This window comes from Heliangelus exortis, chromosome 5 (assembly GCF_036169615.1).
Source record: "Heliangelus exortis chromosome 5, bHelExo1.hap1, whole genome shotgun sequence".
In the NCBI taxonomy this organism is placed as follows: domain Eukaryota; kingdom Metazoa; phylum Chordata; class Aves; order Apodiformes; family Trochilidae; genus Heliangelus; species Heliangelus exortis.
In genome coordinates this window covers 39257349-39271908 of record NC_092426.1, presented here as the reverse complement: position 1 = coordinate 39271908, position 14560 = coordinate 39257349, and the positions used below count along the sequence as shown (strand labels likewise).

The 14560-nt window shown below is 48.7% G+C and overlaps 2 protein-coding genes and 1 long non-coding RNA gene across 7 annotated transcripts in view; all 3 read left to right on the top strand.

Moving 5' to 3' along the window:
• Window position 1: 1 nt before the first annotated feature.
• LOC139796592 (uncharacterized) lies at window positions 2–1972 on the top strand. The gene is made up of 3 exons (XR_011726065.1): window positions 2–140; window positions 1014–1781; window positions 1815–1972. It is a non-coding gene; the product is annotated as an uncharacterized lncRNA (long non-coding RNA).
• Window positions 1973–6584: 4612 nt separating this feature from the next.
• On the top strand, window positions 6585–9643 carry HARBI1 (harbinger transposase derived 1). Its single transcript, XM_071744862.1, has 2 exons — window positions 6585–7254; window positions 7935–9643. The coding sequence occupies exons 1-2, from the start codon at window positions 6585–6587 to the stop codon at window positions 8309–8311; spliced, it is 1047 nt and encodes a 348-aa protein (XP_071600963.1). The 3' UTR covers window positions 8312–9643.
• Window positions 9644–11257: 1614 nt separating this feature from the next.
• The window catches only part of AMBRA1 (autophagy and beclin 1 regulator 1), a 132980-nt gene continuing 129677 nt past the window's right edge, over window positions 11258–14560 (top strand). Inside the window, exon 1 of one of the 5 annotated variants that reach the window (XM_071744829.1) lies at window positions 11258–11449. The gene's annotated coding sequence lies outside the window, so the exon portion shown is untranslated. Of the gene's footprint in view, window positions 11450–12097; window positions 12239–14560 lie in introns of those variants that run through there. The other 4 variants (XM_071744827.1, XM_071744830.1, XM_071744831.1 and 1 more) reach the window with 4 other exon arrangements.

Below are 14560 nucleotides of genomic sequence, written 5' to 3'. Positions count from 1 at the left end.
GGGAGGTGCCTGAGTGTCCGCGGCGGTACTTTCCATACGGAGTCGCCGCAGCAGCTCCCCGCCCATCCCCGCCGCCCCGGGACAGCAGAGAGGAAGGAGTCGGGGCCAGGGTAAAGGGGCTGCGACCACCATCGTTCCCGGTGGGTGCCCCGCGCTGTAGCGAATCTGCCCCGACGAACGTGGAGGCCTCAGCGGGCGGGCAGGGGCGGGAACGGGGACGGGGACGGGTGCGGGGGACGGGGCTGTGCGGGAGTGGGGTCTGTGCCAACCGCCCGGTGGCTGCGGGGTCCGCACATAGGGGGCTACCGGAGGTACCGTGTCTGTCATTCCGGGGATGAATTTGGGTCGGGAGGCGGGGAACGGGGTCGGTCCCCAGGCCCGGGAAGCAGCTGCTGTGGTGCAGCAGCCCCCTCCCTGTCACGGAGGCTCCGTTCCTGCCCGCGCCCCGCGGGGCTCGGTGGGTGTTGGGGGTCCAGGGTTAGGGTTGGGAGTTTTGAGCGCTAAGGGAAACCCTGAGCCCCGGTAGTGTTTGTTTGGTTTTACAAGGGGAGTAGCACTGGCTGGTGTGGGACTTCATGCCAGCGCTGTTTGTGTGGGTTTGGTTTTGTTTTGGTTTGTTTTTTGTTGGTTTTTTTTTAATTGCAGATGATGAGGACGAGCCCTGTGACTGCAGGAACATCCCTGCCAGCTCATACAGGGTTTCTGTTCTCAAGGATGGCTTCAGACTCCCAGGAAGTTAAGGGACATGGGCTGGAGAAGGGAGAAGGCTGGGAATTGCAGAGATGGGGTTGGAGATAGTGTAGGGGGGAGGCTGTTGAGGAGCAGCCCCCTTGGGTGTGTGAAGGGCAGGTTATTTTGTTTGTGTCACCTGTCTTCGTTGTCTTGGAGCTTCCTCAGGCCTTGATGCTCTCTTTGTGGTCACAGAGTTGGTCACTTTTGAGGAGGGAGTTGTTGCAGAAGAGGTCTCTGTCAGCCTATATGATGCTTACTGCTGGCACTCTTGTTTTTTGCAGATAAAGAGGAACGTGGTGGTTGCAGGAGTATCCTAGTTGCCTGACTTCTCTTGAGGATGGATTTCGAGCCATGGCATGCTGCAAGCTAAGCTGGGGCACCAGATGATTCAGACACCAGCAGGTTAAAATGCAGAAGGCCAGATGTTTGAATGAAAAAGGCCAAATGCCCCTGTTTGGGCAGACTACAAACTTAGGACAAAATTCTTCTTTATTCCCCCCACATCCCAGTCAAAGGGAAGATAAAAGGGGAATAAAGACTGGAGATTTTAAGTTGGAAACTGAAAACAATTGGATACAGATTTTTACTGAAATAAGGGAATGGTAATAACATAAAGGGTGAAGTAACAATACAAATAAATAAGTCAATAAATATACACAACCCGATAGATAGGAAGTGGTGACCTGGTGGTAACAAACAGCAGCGTAGGTAGCAGAAAGTGGGGAAAAAGAAGGAGAAGCTGCCATGGCAGCCATTCAGAAACTAAAGGAAAAAAAGGGCTCAGGACTTGCTTCAGCACCTAAAACTACAAGCAAAACCCTGAGCCCTGCCCCTAGACCTTCACCCTAAACACTAACCCTAATGAACCTAACCCAAACAATAACCCTAACAAACCTAAACCTAACCCTAACCCAAACCCTTATCCAAACTCTAATCTGAACCCTAAACAATAACCCTGACCCTAATACAAGCTCTAATCCTAATCCTAAACACTAACCCTAACACCAAAGCTAATCCTAAACCAAACTATAGCCCTAACCCAGCATTCTGTTTGCTGAGAAAATAATATATTTTTAATGTAGTATAAATAATATATTTTTAATGTAGTATTTTATTGCCCAAATCAATGAGGTTTTGTTGTAGATCTTGTGTCCTCTCAACCCTTATAGTGCTTTACTTAGCTGTCAAAAGTGTAGTAACAGGTCATTTTCACCTGTTTTGTTTTGTTTTGTTTTACAGTGGGAAGTATCTATACAAAAAGCTTGTTTTTTTTAAGCTAGTGCTGCACCAATTAAACATCTATCTCTTTAAGTGCTGACTTCTTTTTGCATCACCCCCAGCAGTAGAAAAGATCTTTAATCTCTGCCTAGTGGAGGTAGAGGCACAGAACTGTAATACTTTTGATGAGGATGTTAAAATATGCAAAGGATAATTTGAGAATGCATCTGATGTTGAATTGCTTTTATTGTTGTTGCTGATATTTAAATACCAAGAGAAACCAAATTCACTTTTACCATTAAAAGAAGTGAGAGGGCATTTCTATGTAACCCCATGGAGAAAGGTACAAGGAAGTATATAATCAAATGTTACAGAGTAGATTCTAAAAGAAAAACTGTTTCACATGATACAATTATGATTAAATCAAAGATTTTGTAGTTCACTATATGGTCAAGTTTTGACTGATAAAGAGAAACTTTTCCTGCTGACCAGGATATAGATTTACTTCATAACTGATAAATTACTTCTCAGCCTCAGAAACATCTACTAAAGCAAGCACTGCCAGCTCCACTGGCTTAAAACCAGAAGTAAACAATTCCTGTTGACCAGCAGTTACATTCTGTACTTCACTAAGGTCTGAAAATGGTGTCAGTTCAAAGGTCCCTCTTAGTTTGTGTGTCAGGCCAAAGTATACAGACTAAACCAGAATCTGCTTCTATGTACCCAGTTCTCCAACCACTCATACAATCACCAGGTCTCTACTTCTGTGCAAATACATGTTCAGAAAAGTTGATCCTTCTGGACATCAGCCCCTCTCCTCATGGCTCTCATGTTGATGGCCCACAAGATGCAAGGTGGTGACCAGTGAGATAAAGTCCCCCCCACAGTGAGTGGTGTGGGTAGGGTCCCACGGGTGGGTGGGGGCCTGCAGCACTTTTCAGTGGTCACACTTTGCATTTGGGAGGCAGATCTGGTTTGAATTCTATGATTCTATTGATTCTATGGGGCTGTTCAGCCTGGAGAAGGCTCAGGGGAGACCTCATCACTCTCTACAACTCCCTGAAAGGAGGTTGGAGCCAGGGGGGGGTTGGGCTCTTTTCCCAGGCAACTCTCAGCAAGACAAGAGGGCACAAGAGGTCTCAAGTTGTGCCAGGGGAGGTTTAGGTTGGACATTAGAAAGAATTTCTTTAGGGAGAGGGTGATCAGCCATTGGAATGGGCTGCCCAGGGAAGGGGTGGATTCTCCATCCCTGGAGATATTTCAAAAGAGCCTGGATGTGGCACTCAGTGCCATGGGCTGGGAACCACGGGGGGAGTGGATCAAGGGTTGGACTTGATGATCTCTGAGGTCCCTTCCAACCCAGCCAATTCTATGATTCTATGATTCTATGAATTTTGGATTCAAAATTGGCAAAAATGGGAGAGTGGCCGAGGGGACAAGCCTATGGGACCTGATGAGATGCATCCCAGAATCCTGAGGGAATTGGAGGATGGAGTTGCCAAGCCACTCTCCATGGTATTTGAAAACTCAGGGTAGTCAGGTGAAGCCCTGGTGACTGGAAGAAAGGAAACATCATGCTCATTTAAAAAAAGGGTAGAAAGGAGGACCCTGGGAACTACCAACATGTCATCCTTGCCTCTGTGCCTGGGAAGATCATGGAATACCTTCTCCTAGAAGACATGCTAAGGTAAATGGAGGACAGGGAGGTGATTCAAGACAGCCAGCATGGGGCAAATCCTACCTGACCAACCTAGCAGCTTTCTACCATGGAGTGACTACATCAGTTGACAAGTGAAAAGCAGTGGATGTCATCTGTCTGGACTTCTGCAAGGCCTTTGACACAGTACCCACAATATCCTACTCACCAAGCTGGGAGAGATACAGATTTGATGGGTGGACTGTTCAATGGATAAGGAACTGGCTGGATGGCTGCATCCAGGTAGTGGTCAATGGCTTGACATCCAAATGGAGACAACCTTGGGGGTTCCATACTGGGACCTATAATGTTTAATATTTTTATCAACTATATAGACAACATCATCAAGTTTGCAGGTGACACCAAGCTGAGTGGTGCTGTCAATAAGCCAGAGGGACAGGTTAGAGTTAGGGAACCTAGGGGGGTTCCCCCAGGTCGCACCACTCCTACAATGATTTAGAGGTGCTCTGAATTTATTTGTGTAAGCCAAGTAATTTTCAGTGAAGGCAGTGATTCACCATGTTTTTTCCTCCTTCAGTGTCTCTAGTCTTTTGGGATTTTTAAGTAGGCAGTTTGTAGGCTTAGTCCAAAGTGTCCCTTTTCCACCTGGTCGCTGACATTTGAAGGTGTCTTTGCTCCCACCGAATCAACAGGAATTTCTCTGATGGTGTTTTGAGAGCCACAGCTTGAATAGCAATGAGAGAGATGATTTGTAAATCTTTCCTCACAGACAGCAAGCTCACATGTTCCAGCAAAATGGGGTCTTAATTTTTATTTCTAACAGGCTCTGAAGCATTTTGCTTTTACAAGACACCGCTGGGACACATGTCAGTCAGCCACGTCCTTCCCAGCCCCCACGGACAAGTCACCAACCCTCAGGAAAACACACCCGGCCAGGCGGGTGTGGGCACCCACGAAGCTGCAGCCACCCGTGACTTCAGAGTGCAGCGAAGCTGAAAACGGAGACACGAAGCCTCAGCAAAAAGCTTAAAAAACAAGCCCCAACCTCCTCGCCGAGCCGCCCGCAGGCTCCCGGAGCTTCCACCCGCGGCCCGGCCCGGTACCAGCGCGGGGGCAGGAGGAGGCTGAGTGCTGCCCCGCTCCCCGGCCGTGTCCCGGCGTTTCCTCAGCGCTCCGCGGGGGCACGGAGGGGTCCCGGTGGCCCCGGCCCCGCTGACGGCGCCCCGGGGACTCCGTGGCCGCCCTAAGGCTCTGGCAAGCGCCCCTCAGCCCTCGGGGAGGCGGGGGTCTCGCAGCCGGCCGGCTCCGCGACAGCTCGCCGGGGGTACCGCGGCTGCGGATGCAGGGCTGGCGGTGGTAGTGGCGGTGGTAGTCGGGCTGTTGGTGTGTTCCGAGCCGCGGGCTGTGTCACACCGCGCTTCTACCGCCACCGGTTTGCTCCGCTGTGGGAGGGTGTTTGGGGCGGGAGGTGCCTGAGTATCCGCGGCGCTACTTTCCATACGGAGCCGCCGCAGCCGCTCCCCGCCTACCCTCGCCGCCCCCGGGCCGGCAGAGAGGAAGGAAGGAGTCGGGAGCAGGGTAAGGGGGCAGCGCCCACCAACATTCCCGGAGGGTTCCCCCGCGCTGTGGCGAATCTGCCCCGGCGAACGTGGAGGCCTCAGCGGGCGGGACCTCGCCGCGGGGTCCGGGAGGGCTGGGGCGGCTGCGGGGGACGGAGCCGCCTGGAAACCGCTGTGTGCCGGTAAGGACCGGGACAGGACCCGGTGAGGGTGGAGGCCCAGGCGCTGCCGGCAGGATCAGCGCGCAGAGGCGTCCGGCAAAGGCAAGGGCCCGCCGGGCCTGTGCCACCCGCCCGACGGCAGCGGGAAAGGGGGGGGCACCCACGGGGCTACTGGTGGTTCGTGTCTCTGCCATCCCGGGGGCTCGGTCGGAGGGGAGTGGGATCGGTCGCCGGACTCGGGAAGTCGCTGCTGTGGTGCACCAGCCCCTTCCCTGTCTCGGGGGGTCAGTTCTGTCAGCACCAGGCTGCCCCCTGGTCAGGCAGGGCTAAGATGTCCGCTACGCACTGAGCGCTCCTGCTTCGACCCCCGTGCTCTTAAAAGCAGCTCCAAAGATGCAGGAAAAGATTTGCTGCATAACTTGTGTAAAAGGAAAATGCTAGCAGTCAGAAAGGCTGACCGGTATGTTATAAATGACCGAGACTCGATATTCTCCTAATGGTTTAATTAATTAATAAAATTGGAATTGCAATGAGCAAACCAGCGCTGGGTGCATGGGGAGTCTCCGCTCCACTCACACGCACACCTCTAAAACTCTAGAATTACCTTATATTGATTACAATTCTATGAATATTCAAAAGGAGGTGGGTTTACAGATATATTCATAGGGATTACATCAGGTCATTATAATATTCATGACGGGCGGAGTCCTCTTTTGGGGAGATATCCGGGGGTCATCACGGGGTCTTTGGATGAAGTAAGAGGTCTTCCTCAAGCTTGAACTTTTTACCTTTCTTGATTTTGCTGACTTCACTATATTGTTACAGGGCGATACCAGACCCTAGCCATAACTTTCCCCTTATCTGCTGGTTGTGACATCTTTATGTTCTCCTTGTGCAGATGTTCACATTCCTTTGGTGCCTCGTTGGCCTTGGCAGTGTCTTGTTTTAAGAACAGGACCTACACTTTTAATTATCTTTCAGACAGAAGTTAGCCTCGTTAGGGCCTTGTTTTGTTCACGCTGTTTCAGTGGAAAATTACATGCCCTAACTGCTTCGTCTAGCCCCATATTCACTTCTTTCTCAGTTTAATTCTTTTCCTGAATTTTACTGGTTAGGAATAGAAACTCATTAACATATGTTGCAATCATATATTACAAGTATAAAAATCGTTCTGAATCTCCTTCCTTATTGCTTTGCACAGGTGAAAACTCTGAAACTTGAAAAGGAGGAGCCCCAGGGGACCCCCAGCCACAAGCCATGGCCGTACCTGTTGCAGTTCTTGACTGTGACCTCTTGCTCTATGGTCGTGGGCACAGGACTTTGGATCGCTTCAAGCTGGAGGATGTCACAGATGAGTACCTGATATCCATGTACGGATTTCCCCGGCAGTTCATTTACTACCTGGTGGATCTGCTGGGAGCCAGCCTCTCCCGTCCTACCCAACGTTCCAGGGCCATCAGTCCAGAGACACAGATCCTTGCTGCACTGGGTTTCTTTACCTCTGGGTACTTCCAGACACGAATGGGTGATGCTATTGGCATTAGTCAAGCTTCCATGAGCCGCTGTGTTGCCAATGTAACTGAGGCACTGGTGGAAAGAGCCTCACAGTTTATTCGCTTCCCTGAGGATGAAGTTACTGTGCAGAGCCTGAAGGATGATTTTTATGGGCTGGCTGGCATGCCAGGAGTGCTGGGGGTGGTTGACTGCACCCATGTGGCAATCAAAGCACCAAATGCTGAGGACCTCTCCTATGTGAACCGAAAGGGTCTCCATTCTCTGAATTGTCTGATGGTGTGTGATGCCAGAGGAGTCCTTCTGAGTGCAGAAACCCACTGGCCCGGCAGCCTTCCTGACTACACGGTGTTACAGCAGGCAGCTCTTGCAAGCCAGTTTGAAAATGAGCTGCATAAAGATGGCTGGCTACTTGGCAAGTCAATTTTTCATCATTGTTTTCTGTGGGAAGTAGTATATATCAGCTTCTCATTGAGCCCAGAGTCTGTGGGTACAAGTGATATGTTTACTTTCTATTGCTTTCCTGTAAATTCCTGGAGATATATGATTCAGTTTAGGTCATCCTTCTCTTAGAAGTCCAGAACAGTGAATTCCAATCTGTGTTTTTTACAGTCTTATTATTTATTATATAGTTTATTTGTACATAGAGTTTATTTATACATATAGTTCATTATTTATTATATAGTTTGTTTATACATATAGTTTATTATTTATTATATAGCTTACATTATGATTATGTAGTAGTTTACATTCATTCTGTCAAGAGCTTGTTTTCAGCCTTCCAAGCTATGGTCAGATGAATTACTCAGTTTTTAATTCTGTGCAGGGTGCTAGCCTACCTGTCTTTCGCTGTATTTGTTATGTAGTAAATGATCTTTAAACTCTTTTCTGTTCTTCAGGATTTCCCTGGGTAAACTGAATGCCTTTATTTTGCCACATTTCCAAATCAGAGTTATTGTTGCTTTCTTCTGTCTTCTGTTTTACTCGGGGAAGTAACTCACTCTGTCTCTACAGTGCCAGGAAACCACGAGCGAAGAGCTGCAAGCCACGGTTAAGTGTGGGTGTGTAACCTGTTCTCCTCTTCACTGCTAACAGGTGATAGCTCCTTCTTCCTCAGAACCTGGTTGATGACCCCCCTGCACATCCCTGAGACCCCTGCAGAGTATCGTTACAACATGGCCCATTCTGCCACCCACAACGTCATCGAGCAGACGTTCAGAACCATTCGCTCGCGTTTCCGCTGCTTGGATGGGTCCAAAGGCACCCTGCAGTATTCTCCAGAGAAATCCAGCCACATCATTCTGGCTTGCTGTGTTCTCCATAACATCTCCCTGGAACACGGGCTGGATGTGTGGTCTTCACCAACCACGGGACACATGGAACAGCCGGAAGAGGAGTACGAGCAGATGGAGTCGATGGACTCGGAAGCCTGTCGTGTTCGTCAGGAGCTTCTGCTTACTCATTTTAGCTAACACTGTGACTGAAAGAAGGCTCTTAATGAATTCACCTGGGCAGATGTACAGAGGAAATACACCCTTTGCACTTTAATTTTGTAAGGACTAAGCAGACATGAGACGAGGAGAAATTTTACTCTTCTTATTTCAGGCTTCTTATTTCAGGTGATATTCCGAACTTCTCCCGTTCTCTGCATAGATACAGTTTAATTGAGAAACTTTTACTGTTGTGATGCTTAGAGCTGCCCTTTCACCTAACTTAGAAAATGATGACTAATGTGAGGTAAGTGAAGAAACTTGGGAATTTGTCTTTGACAACAATGAAAAATCTGTAAGCCTTGCACTCTTTTACAAAGCAACAATTTTATGCCACTTTGTAACCCAACACACTTCTGATTGATTTCTAAACTGTATTTCACACAAATTTCTACCCTGAACTTATAATCAGCAAAGGAAACATTTATCTTTTTGGTTGCAAGTATGAATTCTCACTAAATATCATTTCACAGTTTTGCACATCTCACAAAACCCAGTGATTCCTCTGAAAGCTGAGAGCTTTTTTCTGGATGTACCTGGAAGGGCTGAATGTTTCTTCTTTCAGAAACAGACTGGAGAAGGTGTTAAGCTGTCTTGGTGTTGATTCTGTCTGCTACCTAACAGATATCAGGAAATGGGCTATTCAGTGGAAGTCTAGTTCTCACTGGCCTCTTTTTGCCACAACAGCAATTGTCAATAATGACTCATTGTGGTGGCTGCTGTAAAAGAGACTGTCTGTGTCTCAAAAACCAAATTAATTGCAAAAGGTCTTCATTTAGAGCAGAGCTGGTGTGCAGAAAGGCTGCTCTGCCACTGCTGACCATCTGCCTGGTCAGTAGAAAAAGGCAACTGATGCATGCAGTTGTTGCTCATACAGGACTGGAGAGTTTCCTGGCAATGTTCTTACTCCCAAAGATTCAAGTGTTTCCAAGAATGTCTTGACAGCAGTCTGAGAAAATTGTGTTTCTTACATTTTATTGTTTATTGGGGAGTAAATGAGGCAAAAGTAGTAGGGAAGGTAAAAAGCTGCACAAATGTAACTACTTAAAGCAGAAGTGCAGCCATCTGGCCCAGCAGGTCTGTCTGTTCTTTTACAGGAAATGAGCCTGGATCATGCCATGTGTTTGAAGACTAAGAATGTATGGGACACATGCCAAAGGGTAGGATGGAGATGCAGGATTAGATATGGTTCTGCCAGGTTTGCAATGACAGTGAGCTTTTATTATCTGAAAGAAAACCACATGTACTATATGATGTATAAGCAGCATGTTTTTATAAGCTTTGATGAGAAATGTAACATAATATGTAAAACAATCTGAGATGTAATTTTATTTTTTTTACACTTCTTCTCATGAAACATTGCATAAGAACTACTGTTGCTCACTGTGACAGAACCACTGCACCTTTTACCTAGGAAGAAGCAGACAAGTATTTTTTTCTTTTTTTTTTTAAGCATATTTAAGGTAAGAATTGCTGCTCTTTATGGTGCCTGGTGGCTCATAATCATATTTGATGGCATATGCTACTGACCTTTAGACCAAAACACCAGCAGACACTGAATGAACTGTGTGGGTGACACTAAGGTCAAGTGAGACTTGGACACCTGTAGGTACAAACACTGTCATGTAGTAAGAACTTGGAGTTTCCTAATGTATGCTATGAATAGCTCTTCTCAGAGTGTGCTGAGACACAGTTTGTCCCACATACTCCATCTTCCTTCAAAACAATATAGACTGTTCTCTTTCCCTTCAGCTTTAGATAATATTTAAATCTGACAGCATGAGGTTCATATTTCTTTTTTATTTTTTTTCTTTTGTGCTCCTCTGCACTTTCACCCCATCTCACAGCTGCAATCTGTTGTGCATTTTTTAAGTTTGTGCATTTTTAAGAGCTTTGAAAAGGGAACTCATGAACTCTGACCATATCAAGTCTGATAATTCTGTGACCTGTTGGAAGATGACAGTGACTCACTACTCAAGGCATTGCAGTTTTCACTGGTTGACTTAATTCCTTCTAAAACCCCCTCTCTGTCCCTTTCCAGGTTTCCTTTAAAACACCCCCTTGAGGACTCTCTTGCTCTTCTGCCTCTGCTTGCTCCAATCCTTTACATTAAAACAAACCTCAAGCCCTAAATGTCCGTTTTTTTTTGGCCCTTTCCCTTTGCTGCCTCACAGCTGCAAAGCACCCAGGCTCGCTCAGATTTTCCTCCCGCCTCCCAGGTCCCTCCCAAGGCTCTCACTTCTCCCGCACAGATGGGGCAGGGGACAGTGACCTCAACCCCTGCTCCCCCAGGGCTGCCACGTCCCTTCCCCTGGGAGCGCTGCAGACTCGCCTGTCCTCACCTCTGGGGATCAATAGATAATAAACACCAATGCTCTGCTATTTCTAGAAAATATTTTCAGTTACGTGTCATCAGATAAATACCCTGAGCTCTCTAAACGTGTTTCACTCTGATCCTGATCTTTTCTTGCCCGCTTTTAATTACATTTTTCCCACTCCGTATCAGTCTGGACGGGAAAAACCCAACGCCGCGAGATGCGGATGGAAAACGTGGCTGTGATGTATGAGAACAAGAAAAGGGGCTCGGTGTCCCGCCAGCCACCGGCGCTGCGAGACCGGGCCGCACCTCGGTACCGCCCGAGGGGCTTCACGGGGGGAGCCCGCGGTACCGCTCACCGCTACCCCTTGACCCGGTGCCTGGCACAGCGCGGCTCCCGCCTTCCGTGCCTGCCCGCCCCGGCCTGCCCGGCGGCCGTTCCGGCCGGGAGGGACGCTCGGGTACCTTTCGGGGCAGGAGGCGGCCCGGCCCGGCCCAGCAATCCCGGCACCGGTACCGGTCACAACCTCCCTCTGTGCTCGACTCGTCTCGCCTGCCCTGCCTCGCCATCGGGCGACTGGCGCTCGATTGGCGCGGCCTGTCTGCGTTCTGGCTTCGACTGCTCGGGCCTTGGCACCTCTCTGGGCTCCGCTCTTCGCGTCCGGCTCGGGGCTCGGCTGGTTGGCCTGGCCGGAGCTCGGAGCGGCGGCAGCCACCGAGTGCTGGGGCCACACCTTCCGGGCCCGGCTTGGCCCCGCTGCCTCTCGCTCTCCGCCCGTCCGGCCCCGGCCCTTTCGCACCAGGTAGGCTTCGGGCCTACGCGCTCGGCCCGGCTGCAAGGCCAGCGCCGCGACGCCGCTCCCCGGGCGGGCGGGCGGGCGCGCACTCGCGGCCGTCCCCGCGGATGCGCTTCGGGAGGCGGTGGGCACCTGCCCGAGCGGGGCCGCCGAGCCGTGGCGAGCAGAGCGAGGCCGGGCTGGGAGCTGGGAGTTGGGAGCTGGGGCCGGGGCTGGCTTCTGGGGCCTTTGTTCGGGAGCTCCGGGACCGCGGCCTGCGGCAGAGGGAGCGCGGAAGCCGCCGCGGAGTCGTCGGGACGCGCTGCCCCTGGCGGGCCGCGGCCGGCGGAGGGCGAGAACCGCGGCTCTTGGAGCTGGGGCCCGGAAGAAGGGGAGGCTTCCGAGGACAGCGGCCTCCGGGGAGAGCGGCTCCCGAGCCCCGGGGAGCTGCCCAGGCCCCGCGGGTGCCGGCTCTGTCTGGGCTCTGGGCACGCAGTGTGGGCACATCCGATGGCGGGGCCGTGAGCCGCCCTCCTCACCCGCCCTTTCCTCCGGTTGCTCCCGCAGGACAGGCCGGGGCTCGGCTGGCCGGGTCAGACTGCGCTTCGGGGCTGCCGCTGTTAAAGAGGAAATCGGTTTTTTGTTGTTGTTTTTCGGACTTAGTAAAACGTGAAGTGTTGTCTTCTTTCTCCTGGTTTTCCTCGCGTGTTGTGGAACACTCGTGTTTGTGGGTAGGCTCCTGTGTAAAATGCGTTCCTGCCGCCTCCAGTGCGATGGCATTTAGGTACCTCTTCTTTTGTGCGGGACCATACCCAGGTAGTGCGGTGTCAGTACGAGCGGGTTTGTTTTCACAGCAGTCTTCTTCCAGACAACGTGTGATTTCTCCGGTGTTTGTTGAGTTTTTGAGGCTGTTTCTGGTTGTGTCAGCTTTCAGCTTTCAGCTGTCCACGGAGAGCAGTTTTTGCAGCACAGTTTGTGCACTTAATCATCAAGCAGTGTTTTAGTTGGTTACCCATAATTTTTCCCAATACACGTTTTTGCAGTATTGTTTTCTTATAAGGGAATAATTCGAGAGTAGCTGTTACCTAAGTGCAAGCCAGCCCTCAGGAAGATCAGCTGGATGAGAGGCTGTATATAAATATGTTCAGAAAGAGTCCTCAGTGCTGCTCCATTTTCTCCTTGGTATGAATGTTCTCAGATCTTTTATATAAACCCAATGTGTTTTTCTATATTTGTGCTTGTTTACTGCTCTGCCCAGTTCGGGGTCTTCTGCAAATGCCATCTGGCTTCTTTGCCTTTGCCACTCCTGTCCTCTTTCAAATTACAAATGGGAATGTTAAAATGGAACCTAAATGGACCTTCTGGTAGTGTATGCTTACTCCTAGTCCATTACTGGACTGTTTGGTGGTGTTGGGTCATTTTTCAGAACGTAGTGTGGGGTTAAATCCGGGCAGATTTGAATGCCTTGTGGGTGAGGCAAGCAATACCTGAAATTCTCTGCTAAATTAAAAATCCTCGTTTGTTTTCTGAAATGGTGCTGTGATACAATTTCTGACATTGATAACTCCTAGCATAGCTGCTTACTAGTCCTGGAGTGAGGTGCTGGAGTGAGGTGTATTAACTGGTGCTGCTGTTGATAAATATTTTTTTTAGTGGTGTTTGATTTGTGTTTCAACTATGGAAAAAAATGTATCTTGTACTCATCTGTTGGTTTGTGGGAGCGGGGGTGTTAATGGGTAGGGAAACATTAGCATTTATATTCTTTCCTAATACTTGGAATAAAGAATATATTTGGTTCCAAAAATCTGGACTTGCCTTTTCAGATTTAGTTGCTGGGGAATTTACGCAGAATGTTTACTTTGCTAATGGCTGCTTCTTTTGGTTTTCTTCCTTTTGCCCTTTTCTGAGTCATAACTAACCCTTTGAATTCTTGTTTGGTTCTTTCCAACTTTTCCATTTTCTGTGCAGCACTTGTAGCTCTTATGCAGCTATAGCAACCAACTATAAAGAACACAAGCAAAATACTCTCAGTGTCCCTTTGCTACGAGTTAGGGATTTGAATACTAAATCCTTCAGGAAAGTAACTTTATCTTTTATGTCATGGTTAGCAAGCTAACTGAATTCAAGGCTCTTATGATGTTATTGTTGATGTTGGTAATTATTAGTAGTGCAAATAGCAGTAAGGAACTTTTTTTTCCCTGTTGAGTTTGTATTACTAGAGTTGTGAGGGAGGATGCAGTGCATGTTAGCCCTGGGGTAACCTGGCAAGGATGTTGAGAGAAATAAAGCAGTAATGAGGTGAAGGCAAAAGAATTGCAGTTTTCAAAAGTGGGTAAGAAGGTGATATTAGAAATATTTTCAAGGAAGTAAAGATGCATTGATTGGGTTGCTTAAAACAAGAGGGGATCTACTTGTCTGCCCCTTGGGATTTAACACTGGTTGTTAAGAACTCTCGATTAGGACTCTTGTCCAGTAACTGGTTGTTGTCTCCAGTTCTTGTAAACTGTTGAAGGCAAACAGGGTAATGAAGTGCTGGGCCTGATCTGGAGAAAAACTTCTTAATTTGTGTGCTTGCACAGCTCCCCTTCAGATGTACTGAGTGAGGTCTTTCAGACTGTCTTGGCAGAGTGACTCTTGCAGCCCTCTTCCTGGTGTGTAGCACTAATTGTCCACCTTGAATAACTTTAAAATTGCTGACCTGTGTTTTGGAAACTTTCTCCCCCTCTTCTATATTTATCCCACGGTTTCAGGTCAAGGCCAGAACCACAAGGATGTCAAGGATTGGCTGTACTTTTTTGTTCAGTCTAAATCATCTTTGTCTCCTGTCTCTTCTGTAGTTCTAATACATCAGTGCATCTTCTACACAGACTTCTGTGTAGATAATTTTTGCTTTTTGGCTTGTTACCTCATTTAGTTATTTCTCTGGGAGCAGGAATTAGAAGACATGCATTTTTAAATATATGTTCTTGCTTTCAGTTGCTTTTTCTTTTTTACTTGGATAAGGTGCACATGCTTCAACTGCAGCTGTGAATGCACAAAATTCTTTGTCTTCATCTTAGCATCTTAGGATGCTGCTGCTCTGTACTGTTGGCATTCCCAAAGTTCTCCTGCATGTACCATGTCACTAGGGGGCACTTG